The sequence below is a fragment of the Patagioenas fasciata genome, chromosome Z (genome assembly GCF_037038585.1).
Source record: "Patagioenas fasciata isolate bPatFas1 chromosome Z, bPatFas1.hap1, whole genome shotgun sequence".
In the NCBI taxonomy this organism is placed as follows: domain Eukaryota; kingdom Metazoa; phylum Chordata; class Aves; order Columbiformes; family Columbidae; genus Patagioenas; species Patagioenas fasciata.
Genome location: NC_092560.1, coordinates 77,025,232 through 77,040,643, shown reverse-complemented (window position 1 = coordinate 77,040,643; position 15,412 = coordinate 77,025,232). Strand labels below are relative to the sequence as shown.

Below are 15,412 nucleotides of genomic sequence, written 5' to 3'. Positions count from 1 at the left end.
TGAGCCAACCTGGAGGTTTAGATTGGATCTTGGGAACAATTTCTTCCCAGAAAGGGCTGTTGGGTGTTGGAACAGGCCGCACAGGGCAGTGGTGCAGTCACCATCCCTGGAAACGTTCAATAGATGCGGAGATTAAGTTACTGGGGAGATGGGTTAGTGCCAGGGTTGGGTGACTGGTTGGACCTGATGATCTTGAGGGTCCCTTCCAACCAAACTGATTCTATGATTCTGTGCCCGCCCTGCACATGCCATGAGATGGGCAGGGAAAGATTTCCCAGCACCACCACTCTTGCTGCTTTCCTTCAAGGGCACAGGAGAAACACCAGCGCGGTGCCGAGGACAGGGGGCAGCAGGTTGTCAGACAGCTCAGCAACTGGGTCTCTTCCTTGTCACCTTTTTCAGCCTTTTGCCTCTTTTAATCTACTGCTCATCTACTGCTAGAGCTTTGGGCCACCACTTGCTGCCCAGCCACGTCCTTATCTTCCTCTCTATAGCCTCTTAGGTCAAGGCTAAGGAAGTGCTACAAAGCAAGGAAAGCTGACATCTTCTCAGAGGCATCAGGCGTGGACAGCTACGGGCAGGGTAGGCAGATCATGGATGCAACATGGGAGTACTCATCTCTCCTTCCTCAGGTCACTCAGGAACTCCTTGCACCCTCAAACGGTTGCTCTGCACTTGCCTATCTCTGCATGTTGGGGCTGGCTCTTTGTCATATTGAGATCAATGATAAAAGCGGGGAATAAATAAATAAAGTAACTTGAGAAAGATCAGCTCATCAGACCAAGTGCAAACACTACCTATTCATCCAGGGAGTATCTTGCAACGTGCAAATGGGAACTGATAGAGATCCTCTTCCAAGGGCTGAGCCCACTCATAACTGGTAGATTTCCTCGGCCAAAACTGCCTCCTGCATATCTGGGTGTGAGCACTGCTATCTGCCACTGCATCGTGCACAGCCCAGATCTCATGGGCCATAGGCAATTCTCAAATTAGAGAAAACAGAAGCATCAGCGGCAGCAGATCTGTTGTCCTCATTAGTCCAGCATGTCAGGGAGCACGTCAGGATGAAAGCAGAGGGAGGAACACGCATTTTTATCTTGTCACATTCTTGCATATGGAAGGGAAGAGCTGAATCCCTGTGATGAGCTCTGCCTAACAGATCAAGCCCAGCTGCAGGACCAGCCTGCGGATCTCATGCTACAGACCACCAAAATGCCACCTTGGGAACAACTCTTGGAGTTCACACCACGAAAGGCCTCAGTTTCTGGCAATGACAACTGCAGTGGTGGAAAAATAGCCTCACTAAGGAGTCAAGGCTCTCAAGACACTGCAACTCTCTTCACAAGTAGTCTCACATACACTTTTTTTACCCTGGGGAAGCTGAGCCATGGAAAGTCACCTGAACCCCTTTATAAGAAGTGCTGCAATAATAACTGTGCCCAACAAAGTGGGTGGTCTCACAACTCATTTCTATTGCACAGGGCATTACTGAAGGAAAGGACATCTTAGGATTATCCACGGGTAGGTAATGAAGCAAGACAGCAGAAGGATGAAGCAACAACATGGGCAGCAGGTTCGATTCCTTAGGCCAAGCCAGGACACACAGCTATATCTCATTCCAGGCACTATTGCTGCTGACCACTGTGGAATAAACATTGACATCCAGAGATCTGCAAGGTAAATGGACCATAGCCATCAAGGCTGACCACTGGCATCACCCAGGTCGAATAGCTCCACACCCAGCAATTCCCACCCCAAGCTTGTCCGTCCAGCTTGGTGTGCTTTCAGAACCACACTGGAGGAGCATCTCCCATGGCATAAGAGACTTGCAGTCCTCAGGTACTGCATGAGCCAAATTTCAGCCCCAAAGCAGCAAATACCATGCCACAGCTGATACATGGCTCTCAGCTGCATGTCTTGTGTGACATTCGGTGACGTCCCTTTGAAGCTCCAGCTTGATAGGATCAGGGCAAACCTCTCCGCAGAGCCAGGACCCATCCTGCACATAGAGAGCACAGGCAGCATCTGACCATCACTCCTTGAATGTATTACTGCTGAAATCGCAGGTGGGCTAAAGATGGATATAGGAACACCACACAATATCGCCACACTCCCGTGGGGAAGAATAAACACAAACATCCGCTCTGAGCAGCACAATGTCCTTTGTGTTACTGCAGAGGAGGCACCATAAGTTTACACCAGCTCTGCCCTTCCCAGCCTTTCCTGCTGTGTACCAGGAGATGTGACAGGGCACAGAAGCAGCATTTGGGATGATGGTGCTGTGAAACTCATGGGACTTAAGGGCACAGCTAGGGCCACTCTGCTCCCACCCTGGGACTGGACAGTGGTCACCCAGTCTCACCAGAAGGCTGACGAGAAGGTAGATGCTGACCTCCAGCAGGCCTGGCTGCTTCAACAGCCAAGCACGGGCTCAAGGCAAGGGCTGGATGGGCACAGTTCATGCAGAGGGTTCTCCTCTCAGGGTTTTGCAGACCTTTTGGGTTGAAGGCTGTCCCACTGGGCAGTGCAAGGGTAACCTGGAGCCCAAGGGTTTAGTTGGAGGTGGGTAAGCTACAGGAGGAAGTGTGGAGACAGCGTGGGCAGTGCAAGCTCTGTGCTCTTCTTGGTCCTACATCTATGCTCACCACCCCCACTGCCTGGTTAGGTATTGTTGGCAATGCGCACAGCCTGGATTCATGTCTTCTTGATAACTCGGTGTGGGTGATCCCCAAACAGTCCTCAGCAGTCCTGGCACCAGTATGTTGCAACACTCCTGCTGTGCAGACTGCGCTCCTTATCAGAGCTGCTCAAAACCCAGCAATTCCGGGACAAGCAAAGCAGTTTCGTCCTCTCAGGAGCCTGAAGGGCTGCTCTGGAGATGAACTCACCTTTACTGCCTCCAACAGCTTCCAGTGAAGGCTGCTCAGTTTTTTTCCAGGGGAGCAAGACCTTCCCAAGGGCTGCAGCACATGCACTGGCACAGCCAAGGTCTGCCCTGGCTCACGCAGGGACCCGTTTGCCCCAGGGGTACCAGTTTGAGCTGTAAATATCAGCCCAAGTGAGCTGTGCCAGTTCACGTGGCCCAGCCAAAATTCCTAAAGAAAAACTAAGACTAATAAATAAAGGTTTACTGGCAGTGCTGGCACAAGCCGGAAGGAACTTGCTGAGGTTTGCACAGAAACCTACCAAGAGCGTTGTGGTTTCAGACGAAACTCAAGACACACGAGTCCTTCCGACGAGTTTCACCGCCAGGATCTGGTGTCACCCCCAGCAGCAGGAGCCAGCAGCACTGCAGGACATGGCCGAGACAGCACCGGGAGACAGGGGTGACGGCTGAGAGCACGACTGGCCCCACAGCCCCTCCAAGGTTGGAGCAGCTGGGCTGGTTCAGGAGGCGGAGGGGAGACAGTCCACCCCATAACTGCAATAACTGGGTGTCCTGGCAGCCTGCAGATCCCAGATTTCGGGTCTCCGCATGAGGTGACAGGGAGACAGCCCAGTCCTCTCCAGCTTGCACCAGGGATGCAGCAGAGACACACGGGCTGGCCTCTGGCTCACAAGTGACAAAACCCAGCTGGGACTGGGCAAGCAGCTCACGCACCCCTCCACTGCCGGCCTGACCTGCTGTGATATCCACGATGCCTGATAACCCCTGGGGCACCTCCGTGCCAAACACCCTCTCTCTCCCCTCCGGCAGCGCTGCCGCTGGGACCCACAAGCCCAAAGCATCATCCAGCTGCTCCATCTCTCGTCCTGCATCCCTGAAACGCTGTGGCTTGTGGATTCAGGGCTGCTCACTGCTAGGCAGGCTGTTTTCTTCATCCTTTCCTCCTCTTCCACCACCAAATAAGTGTTTGCCCGTGCAAAACCACAACATATTGCCAGGGGCAACTGCCTTGGAGGGGAAATGCCCCCACTCAGGTGGTGTTCTGCCCTAATCACATGGGGGACAGTAGCTTCGTGGCATCCCATTTCCATGGTCCTGCCCCACAGCTGCATGCCAGCATCCAGAGGGGCAGGAGGGGCTTCACACAAGTCTGTCATGGGCTGATAGTTTATCTTGGATCATGTCTGAGTGCTGGCAATCCCTTATCCCTTGGAAGGAAACCCTCTTGGCAGCTTTGAACGTTATGCTTCAAGAGCAGCAGCAGGAGCATAGAAATATATTCATGCTCAGGAACAAGCTGTTTGTGAGATGCTGCTCTGGTTTTCCCAGCCTGCAAAGCTCCAAAGTAGTATCAGCTCCTCAGAAGAAGAAGGGACGAGAGAGGTGGGAGCCATGTCCCCATTCCCAGCCCTACCAGGGACTTGCCCTATGGTTTTGACCCCACCACCTCCACAAGCCTCAGAGCAGCCACCTGAGACAGGAAGATAAAGGCAGATGTGTCCCCAGACTGCCAGACCGTGGCCAAAGGTCATTTTTAACAGCACTTTTCCTGTACAGGTGTCAAAGAGCACAGCCATGCAGTGAAAATGCTGAGTTTGCTCCCTGTCACCACTTTTCCCCAGCATGGCAGCAGCATCAGTGTGGCAATCCCATCCACATTTCCAGGGCAAACAGGGATGCCAAACACGCTTCTGGATGCTTTTGTTGAGGGGTGAAATAAGGTCCATGTCTACAGCAGGAGAAGGGACCCCTCAGACCCATCTCACTGCAAGCCAGAATGAGCAAGAGAGGGAACCAGGTGTGATCTCTGCAGAGTCCAGACAGATTCTCCTGCCTTGGTTGACAGGAGCAGGCTCCCACCATTTTGGGGGTAATTCCAAGGCTTTTCTGCCAGAGTAGAACCCATGGCTGTGGTGTACCACCCCATCTCTGCCCTGGAACCCCATGCTCCCTCAACACTCCCTCCTCAGCAGCCACTCACACCCTCCGTGTCTCATTCCACCTCCCTCCAACCGTCGGTGCTGCAGGGCAGGGAAAGTATCTCATTGCCTCTTCCCGATGGGCTGTGGCAGACCGTTGGCACCTAACAAATTGCAGTTTCTGATGAGAAACATCATTGTCATGAGACAGCAGCTGCAGGTATTAATCACTTGGAGAACTGTTTTCGTCTGGATCGAAAGAGGCCAGAGGCAGGAGCTGCAGGGATGGAGACCCAGAGCCCTTGGTCTTTGCTACCGCCCAGTGACAGTACAGTACCGGCCACCCAGTCCCCCCAGGACCTGTGCCAGGGAAAGCAGTGTGGTTCCCAGCACCTCACCATCCCCCAACAGGTACCTGAGCACCCTCACAAAAGTGAAGGAAGAGGTGCGGGCATCCCTATGTAAATACAAGGTATAGGGCAGCTATAAGGCAGGGCCATATATTGCCCTGTGTCCATGCAATGTAAAGTGAAATGAAAGGTCCTTGGCACAGGACTACCAGAGGAAGAAGGAATGAGATCTTGGGTCTTCAGCCATGGGAGGAGGGTTTTACCCTTCCAGAGTGCCAGGTTGGTGTGGGAGAGAGCCCGGTATTCTGTTTACCATTGTTGCACCTGATCGAGTCTTTAGCAAAGCTAATCCCTGCCAACAAGACCTAACAGCGAGACTTGGCTCATCCCTGCACTTTAGGACACCCCTCGCATTGGGACATCCCTGTGAGCCCTGATCCCACTGGATGGACAAAATCCACCACCACCTACTCCTAACACTCGGTCTTTGGTTTGTAGGGGTCTCCTCAGTCCAGGACAGAGTCTGATGCTCCCTGGTGTCACTAGGGACCTGGCTGCCTGTCCCTAATTCCTCACCTTGTAGCACCACCAGGGTTTCTGAGCACACAGAAGGACATGGTTGCACCATGGCGGCATCTCCAGCCCACGATGTTTAGTCTGGAGAAGGCTGAGAGGGGATCTCATCCTTGTATACAAATATCTGAAAGGTGGGTGTGAAGAGGATGGGACCAGACTTTGGTGCTCAACAATAGCATGAGGGACAACAGGCACAGACTGAAGCACAGGAGGTTCCATCTGAATATGAGAAGAAACTTCTTTACTTTGAGGGTGATAGAGCCTGGAACAGGCTGCCCAGAGAGGCTGTGAAGTATCCTCTGGAGACATTCAAACCCACCTGAGCACATTCCTGTGTGATCTACTTGAAGTGAACCTGCTTTAGCAGGTGGGTTTGGACTCTCCAGAGGTCCCATCCAACCCCAGCCATTCTGTGATTCTGTATTTTGGCAGGGAAGAGACAGCAAGGTACAAACTTGCAGCCCATCAGAGCCATCACTGTCATTTTCCTCCCAAACACTGCAATCCTCAATATTTTAATGTGAATGGAAACAACAGGAGATTAAGCCAAAGGGAGCTAGTAAATCAGCACCTGCTGTCCTGGTTTCAGCTGGGAGGGAATTTATTTTCTTCCTGGTAGCTGTTACAGTGCTGTTTTCTTTTTAGTATAAGAATATTGTTAATACATTGATGGTTAGTTGTCTCTGAGCAGTCTACGACTTTTCTGCTTCTCACACTGCGTCAGTGCATGAGAGGCTGGGAGAAGGCAGAGCCAGGACAGCTGACCCAAGCTGACCAAAAGGATAGTCCATACCATATGATGTCATGTTCAGTATACAAATCTGGGGAAAGAAGAAGGAGAGGGGGGACATTCAGAGTGATGGTGCTTGTCTTCCCAAGTAACTGCTGCATGTGACGGAGCCCAGCTTTCCTGAAGATGGCTGAACACCTGCCTGCCCATGGGAAGTAATTAAAGACTTCCTAGGTTTGCTTTGCCTGTGTGCATGGTTTTTGCTTTACTTATTAAATTGTCTTTATCTCATCCCACAAGTTTTTCCACTTTTACAGTTCTGATTCTCTCCCCTATCCCAGCAGAGGAGAGTGAGTGAGTGGCTGTGTGGTGCTCAGTTGCTGGCTCGGGTTAAACCACATCAGGCTTTTTTGGTGCCCAGTCAGGGGCTCAAAGCATTCAAGGCTTGACTGGAGTGTGCTAGATTGAATTTAGAGCTGTTATTACTGTTCAGCAGTTACTCAACAGGCTTCTGTGGTTGCCACAGGACTTGCTTGCCTTACTGTGAACTGGAGTCTTGTGCTTATTAATGGCCACTTTTTGCTTTTGTTGCTTGCTGTGCTGCATATCATCTTACTCTGCCGTGCCTGGAGCTTCATGATAACAGCAATGGGTGCCTGGGCTGGCAGGTGGCCAGGGCATTGCTGCTGCTTCTGTGCTGCTGTACCGGACAAGCTGGAACTCCAGTGTGAACCCAAGTCTAAAGAAGCCCTGCAGACACCAAGGTCAGTGAAGAAGGAGGAGAAGGTGCTCCATGAGCCAGAGCAGGGATTCCTTGCCAGCCCATGGTGCAGCTCATGGTGAGACTGGCTGTCCCTCTGCAGCCCTGGAGGTCCACAGTGGAGCACATTTCCACCTGCAGCCCATGGAGGACCCTGCACCAGAGAAGGTGGATGTGCCCAAAGAAGGCTGTGACCTCGTGGCAGGCCCAGGCTGGGGCGGTCTGTTCCTGAAGAACTGCACTCCATAGAGGGCACCCACGCTGGAGCAGTTCGTGAAGAACTGCAGCCCACGGGAAGGACTCAGGTTGGAGAAGTCTGTGGAGTGCTGTCTGCCATGGGAGGGAACCAACACTGGAGCAAGGGAAGAGGGTGAGAAGTCCTCCCTCTGAGGAGGAAGGAGCAGCAGAGACAATGTGTGATGAGCTGACTGCAACTCTCATTCCCCATCCCCCTGTGCTGCTTGGGCTGGAGGGAGGAGGTAGAGAAACTGGGAGTGATGTTAAACTCAGGAATTGAGTTGCACGTTATGGGAATTACTATAGCAGCAACAACCTGACCCAGTGTAGGATGAGCCCCACAGGAAGCAGTGCAAGTACAGCAGTGACCCAACCTGAGCTGGCTTTGGTGCCCAGTAACTCCACACAAGACACCACCTCTCCTGTCCTGCGTGACCACCATAACAGATGGAGCCCAAGATCATCGACTAGATGAACTCTACGGACATTTGTGGACATTTATGGACATTTTACAGACATTTCAGAGAGGTGGTCCATTGACCAAGGGAATGATATCTGTGTATTATATCAAAGGATGCGAGGGGTAAGCATTGGATAGTTTGAGACCTGAGCATGACATGAATTGTATAGAACAGCTGGATGGAGTGGACTTTCTTCCTGGTAGCTGGTACAGTGGTGTGTTTTGGATTTAGTATTACAGGGATATTGATGATACACTGATGGTTTAGTTGTTTCCGAGCAGTCAAGGACTTCTCAGCTTCTCACACTGTGCCAGGTGCACAAGAAGCTGGGAAGGCAACACAGCCAGCACAGCTGACCCAAACAGGCCAAAGGGATATTCCATACCATATGACATCATGCTCAGTACAAAAGCTGGGGGAAGAAGGAAAGATGACATTTGGGGTGGTGTTTGTCTTCCCAAATAACTGCTATACATGATGGAGCCCCGCTTTCCTGGAGATGGCTGAACACCTGCGTGCCCATGGGAATGGTGAATGTATTCCTTGCTTTCCTTTGCTTGCATGCGTGGCTTTTGCTGCACCTATTAAACTGTCTGTTTCTCAACCCACAAGCCCAAGGGTTTTAAAAAAATGAACAGTGCTTGTGGGTTCCCGAGCAACATGCTCCCTGCAAGTGCCTTTATTTCCAGGAAGCACATGCTTCTTGCATTCAGAGTGTCAACCTAAAGCCAGACAGCCATGGAGACCCCAAACCGCCTCCAAAAAGGTCGTAGTGGCCCTGATCAGTGAGAGCTGAACAGTTCAGTTGGCAGGAAAACCCCACAGCACCCTGATCATCCCATCATCCCAGCTGTCTTTCATCACCTTGTTTCTCCAGCTTCATTTCATAAATCTTGGGATCGGTACTCAAAGCTGCCGCGGCTATCTGGCAAGCAGGGGTCTGGTGGCAGAAGAAAGGCTCCATCATCCCCTCTCTTAAGACAGCATCAGCTGCCTCCCAACATTCCCCTTTTCAGGGCAACATGAGAAGCCTGTGAGCATAGCTGGGATAACACATTACTTGGGTAACTTTTGCTGTAATCCCTCCAGGTGATGTAAGCTGGGTTAGCAGCGGTCAGTTTTGCCAGTCTTCAGTGCATTTACTTCAAGGCTTTGCTGAGGTACCATTATGTGTCACCAAAATGGACCTTTATACCAGCAAACATCTGCAGCGTAGGCCTGGCCTAGGCTCACATCTGGCTGCTGGGCAGAGTGGCATTACCTTGTGAAACACGGACAGGTTAGCACTTGTATGAGTGTTTGATTACAAGTGAGTTCATTTATCATCAGCTACTTTTGCAGAAGGCTAGCCTGGACACTGCCCAACCTTTTTGCTGCGAGCTGCAAATTGCAATGTTTTACCAAGGATGGAGGAGCAGAGAGGACACTCAGGACACAGTAGACTGAAGTTATGCAGTCTGACGTCTTTTTAAAGGCAAAAAAGGAGAAGGAGCAGCCATATAGTACCTTACAGCATAACAAAAGCAGATAAGGAGGTGCTGCAGGGGTACAACTACAGAGTATATCCTTTGCATACCCCACAAGATACCCAGTCATGGGAGCTGGGCTGGGCATGGACTACATCACTGCTCAGCAGCAAAAGGAGAGACCGCCTCTCTGTAAATATGGCCAGGCAGGGGATGAGCCAGCGATGGGCTGCAACCCGTGACAGCCCTGGGAAATGGGGAGCAGGACCTTCCCATCCACCTGGTGCAGCAGTGGCACTGGAGGGACTCTGATCCCCTGCAAGCCAACATGGGGTTCAGCACACACCTCTGCCCTAGGGAAAAGCACAGATACACACAGTGAGGAGAGCACCCTGGCCCAAAAACATTTACATCCACAACACGCAGCAAGGGGAGAAGCGAGAGCAGGACAGGGCGTGGAGGGAACACGCAGAGCTCTGGCACAAGCAACCGGTGCAGCAACTGGAGTGTTGTCCAACAGATGCGTTGGCAAATTTACAGGATCCCAGTGTCAAGCTGCAGATTCGGAGAAAAGGCAGATAGGCACAAAAAGCAGGGATAATCTGACTACTGAGGAAAATCACAGCCATCGCTGAAGGCAGATTGGGCGATTCCAACATCTAGAGGATAATAAAACAGAACAAAGAAAAGCTTAAAAATTAATCCTTAATTAACTGCTTCTGAAACCTGTCGAAATCACTGCCTGCATATTATTTGTTGCTGGACCTGTCAGCAGCTTCTTCGGCTGCAGGGGTCATGGCAGCAACAGAAAGTGCTGCTTTGTTCTCAGGTTTGATAATCTGTTTTGCCCACTAAGTGCTTTCAAAGTTTTCACTTCAGGTGTACTCAAAAATCTCTCGCAAGTAGTAGATGGGCAAAGGACTTCACCTGCAGTCTCTCTCAGCCACCGGCACACGGAAGAGAGAAAAACATTCATTGTGATTTTAATAGTGCAGATATATCCTAGAATCGGAGATGCTGCCACACATATCTGCACCGCAGGACATACCGTGTGTCCAGCCACTAAATCAATGGGCAACGGGAGACAGCATGAGCCCAGTGCCACATCTCTGCCACAGCCCGCTTTCAAACGCTTCAGTTGTGAAGCTCCACCACAAAGGCTCAGACCTGCTTCCAACAGCTGGAAAGGCCAGTAGGTCTGGAAGCAACAGATTTAACATCCCATCTGAAATGTTCTTTACCAAGTGACAATTGTCTACAGTTATCAAACTGCCTGAACATCCACTTGCCTTTCCAAGCCTGATCTATTTTTGCTTTCTGCAATATCTGCTGTAACCAGGTCTGTTTTATTTACTTTCTGTATGATTCACCCACACTTTGCTGTTGGAACACGCATGCCACCTCCATCAGAAGAGGGCATAGGATTAGTGCATTCGCTCCCTCTTTTTTTCTCTGTTTTCCCATCAGGAGTCCCCATAATCATTGCACATGAAAGAACTAATCCAACACCTCTGCTAAGAGTAGGGTAATCTAAAGCAGGCTGCACAGGGCCATGTCCAGCTGGGTTTTGAATATGTCAAAGGACAGAGACTCCAGCACCTCCCTGGCCAACCTGTGCCAGCGTTCAACCACCCTCATGACACAAAAACAAGCGTCTGAAGTAGAATTTCCTGCATTTCAATTTACTCCTCTCATAACATCATTGAGTACCGCTAAGAAGAGCCTGGTTCCATCTTCCCTACTGCCCCATCAGGTGTCCATACACATTGGTGAGATTCCCCCTGAGCCCTCTCTTCTCCAGGCTGAACAACCTCAGCTCCTGCAGCCCCTCTCCATATGACTGAGGCTTCAACCCCTTTATTATTTTCTTTGCCCTTCACTGGACTCACTCCAGTATGTTCATGTCTCTTTTACTGGCAAGCCCAGCACCAGATGCAGCGTGCCAGATGTGTCTCACCAGCGCTGAAGGGAATAACCTGGTCATTTTTAAATGGCTCAGTGTTTCTTTGGTTAACAGCTGCCATGAACCCTCTGTTGAACTAGGAAACTGCTTTCCTCACTGCAAACCTCAGCCAGAATGTTCAGGCATTGACATTTTCAGGGGAACACAGCTTTGTTTCCTGCAATAAACAGGAGCACTTCCAAAGACTTTATCCCAACTTTGTATTTTTTTCAAAATAAAAAGGCATTTGTATTCTTGTAAACCATACCAGGTCCCATCACTTTTCTCAACAGGCATATAAGGATAAATAGAGTAAAATACACAGTTCTGGGATTTAAAAAGTTGAAAGCCTTTCCTAGGACTGATACATAAAAAGGAACAGTCCCAGAGTGAACAAACTCTGCTTCAGGACAGGTCCCTCTGACATCTCTCAGTGCCCTCAGATAGTCCATTTCTCTGTACGAGCTTCCACGCTTTTAACCAGGCCTTGTCCCAAAACCTCGAAGTCCTCCAGAATTGCCTCCACGTTGGGAACGCAGACCAGCTCATTGTTCAGAGTTGTCACCATCCTTCCTTTCACGTTGGAGACCTGCAGGACACACACAAACATTGTGCAAATGGGAGCACCTGCTCACAGCTGTTTCAGGACCTCTGCAAGCCCCAAATAGAAGTAAATTGTTGTCCTGTCTCATCACATCCAACCCCTGCCACACCCAGTTTTCTAAACTTCACTTCTCAACACCATCATTGCCCATTATTAGAGCTAAAAATCTGCAAGAGTGGACCTTCCAGCCCCTTTTAGTGTTTACCCACAGTCCAAAGACCACAAGGCAGGGAGAGAAGCAATGGCCAAGGGCATAGTGGATATGGGAAAAGAGTGGGCAGGTGCCTGGTGGAGCCTGTGTAAGCAGAGCAGACAGGGTATGCAAAAGGGACCACACTGTGACCCTGAGTGACAGCTGCCTGGGCTCTGCTCTGCTGTTGTTGGGTGTCAAGACCTTGAGTGGGAAGAGATCTTTGGTTCCATGAGTGAAAAAAAAACCCTTATGTTTAATCAAGCCACCCTCAGCTCAGATGCAAGCATCTCATCCTGTCATTTCATCCCTGTGAATAACTGCGTTTCACAACTGGAGCTGAACTGAATGGCCAATGCCCTCTGGCCATGAAGAGAAGGGAGATAAATCATCCAGAGACTGACAGAAGAAGAAGCTGCCAACTCTGAGCCATGAGTCACTGGTTTCTTTGCGTCTTTCCTTCATAGAAAGCAGCATGAATCACTCCAGCATGCCTCACACCTAGCTTAACCACCCTCTAGAGCTTGCCAACCCACACAAGGTAGCTGGAAAACATCTCCGTACATCAATAAGACTTGGGCAGTATGAACCTAGGCTTGCAACCCCAGCTTCTTGCAGGTTGGGTATTTCTGGGTAAGACACCCAAAGCCACAAGAATGGGATGGCCTGGTGCACACACCAAAAGTCTTTGGTAAACAATCTGCCTCCTAGGAGGGACCACAGAAGACCACCTGGGACAGAGAGCTTTGTTCTGATCCATGATCATGGTGCTGGGCCTCATCAGGGAACACATATTTCCTTCTCAGTTCTGCTGATATTTGGGGCACTGTGGCCACAGCCCTGTCTTGGTTTCACCCTTTCCAAGAAGGGACAGAAATACGAGCTCCATTTGTCTAAGGTCTTTGCAGCTGATGAGAGCTAGACAAACCAATTACAATGCAGAAAAAAAGTGCCACAGGTTTTCAGGGCATAAAGACAACACGAAGCTTAAAGTAGAGTCAGGAACTCACCTTAAAAGGCTGAGGCTGAAAGCTCAAAGGTTTCCACAAAACTGCAATCACTTCCCCACCATGCTTGTCATAGAAGAACAAGGCAAGATCGCTGAAGGCATCCTGGGTAGAAAACAAAGAGAGGTTGTGCCAGACATCCTGGAGCCAGAGCCCATCCCTGATTCAGTCTCCTTACACAGGGACACACAGTAGCTCCACACCAGCCAGGACCAAAAGCGCAGCTCTTCCAGGGGATCCACAAGAAAAGCAACTGGCAGCCCACAGATAATTCCTAGGTGCCTCCTGATGCCTCTTTTCCCCCAGCCGTGAAGGATACAGTGCACTGCCTTCAAGTTTTTCATGCAGACCTCATTGCTGACTACCTTTTGCTGTCCCAGAGAGCAGAAACAAAGACCCATCACCTCCCACAGACCTGCAGGAGCACCCGGAAACCAGCATCCAAGTTTAGGACATTGGATCCCTCAGGTGACACCCCACTGAGTGTTCCTCACCATGGTCCCTCATCAGCTGGACCTGGCAAAACCAAGCTGTCCTATCCCAACGTCCAACAGCCATGCTCAAGATCTCACAGTGTCTCAGATGGCAAGAGGTGGACCCTGCCCAACAGGCAACCCTGCCACAGTATGTTTCACTACATGGTAGTGAAGACCAGCCCAAATCAAGGGTCTTTTGCTGGAGGTCAACATCCCGAGCTCTGCAATCTGTGCAACCACAGTATCAAACCATCTGCTGTCAGTACACAGTGTCCAAAAGGAAACATAACAGATGAAATTTTAAGTAACAGAAGGTCCCATGAAGTGCAAAGAGGTGGAATGCTCACTGGAGGCACTGCAGGAATCTGCTCCCCTTGCCCCTGTGTTCCAGCAGCTGTGTCAATGAGTAGATCCTCTGGCAGAGCTGGGCAGGAAAGCTCAAAAAGAGATCTTGCATAAATAGATGACTGAAGCCCACAGTCTGGTTTCCCCAAGCCCACGCAAGCTGGATTCCCAGCACTGTAGAAGGCAGGTGATGAACGCTGCAGCAGAAGTAAACAACACTGTGTGCAAGCAGCTTTTCAAACACAAGTTTGTTTCTACAGCTCAGCACCCAAGACGCTGGCACCTGAAGATACACATCTCGAGTGCAGCTGAGCAAGACAGCCAAGAAGCTGCTCCCCGACACTTGTTCACCTTGGTGGAGACTAACATCAGGCAACAGCACAGGTTTACTGGGCAAACAGCCCCCAGCATCAGCACAGGACAAGTTTCTGCACATGGCCTCAGCAGCTCTGGAGCAAACTACTGCAAGACACACAGACCCTCTGCCCCCTCTTCATCCCTCTCCTCCATCCCCTTAGTCTGCAACTCAGTCACACTCTTACAAAGCAAAGGTCTCTGCTGGCATCATTGTATCATGAGGTTTTCATGAGGATGTGCGTGAAAGACCCAACCTCCAAGGCAAGCTTGGAAGGGGTCTTGTATGGACATACCAGGATAGCAGTAGAATGAAAAATAACATGGATTGGGTTGGTATTATCAGTGATCCCAAAGGGTGGGGTGGTATTTTAGGAGTAAAGACCTGATAAGCAGGGTGGGGTCGTGCTGTCTGCAACCTCCAGAGCCACATTTATGAGTTCAGACTTGAAGTATCATAAACAGTGGGAAATACAGTTAGACCATCAAGCTGGGAAGATCCTCAGACCTTCCAGCTCATCCCACTTCATGCGATCATCGCGGGGTCAAGGCTGGTCAAGGTATCATCGTGCCAAACTGGCAAGAAAAAAACACTGTCTAAAAATACATTGAGAAAGAGGCAACTTGCCCTGACATTTCTCAGCTGAGAGGCACCGGTTACGCTCAGAGCGCAGTCCACTAGGAATACTCCTCTTGCCGAAAAGCGAACAGCAGGAGGGAGGGAAAGATGCTCAGGGCACGCTGACCGCCAATGTGTGGCTTTCTGAACCAGAGGGGAGCACAGCGTGTGAGAACCTCAAAAAGCCCCACAAATCTAGAGGGCAAGGTTGAGTGCCACACAATGCTCCCTACGAGAAAGGTAGTTTGTTTTACAGGCATGTCTCGCTGGACAGGAGCCAGAAGCATTGGTGGGAAAGGAGCCCTCCTCCCAGGCTCAGCTCATTTCCCAGTAAAACCATTGTCTGACTTGATACCCGGCACCTTTTAACCAGACAGAGAGCAGATGTTAAGAGGATGACATGCTGTTCAAAACCCCAGCAAAACGCAAGCTTCTGCACTTGCGTGGCTCCCAGCACCATCCTCGTGATGCGCTTCAGGGCAGCCTCAT

The 15,412-nt window shown here is 50.5% G+C and overlaps 1 protein-coding gene across 1 annotated transcript in view; it reads right to left on the bottom strand.

Moving 5' to 3' along the window:
* Window positions 1-11,532: 11,532 nt before the first annotated feature.
* The window catches only part of NOL6 (nucleolar protein 6), a 28,925-nt gene continuing 25,045 nt past the window's right edge, over window positions 11,533-15,412 (bottom strand). The window contains exons 25-26 of the mRNA XM_065860590.2: window positions 13,133-13,234; window positions 11,533-11,917 (exon numbers count right to left, since the gene is read on the bottom strand). Coding sequence (XP_065716662.1) covers window positions 11,768-11,917; window positions 13,133-13,234 — 252 coding nt within the window. The 3' untranslated portion in view covers window positions 11,533-11,767. The remainder of the gene's footprint in view (window positions 11,918-13,132; window positions 13,235-15,412) is intronic.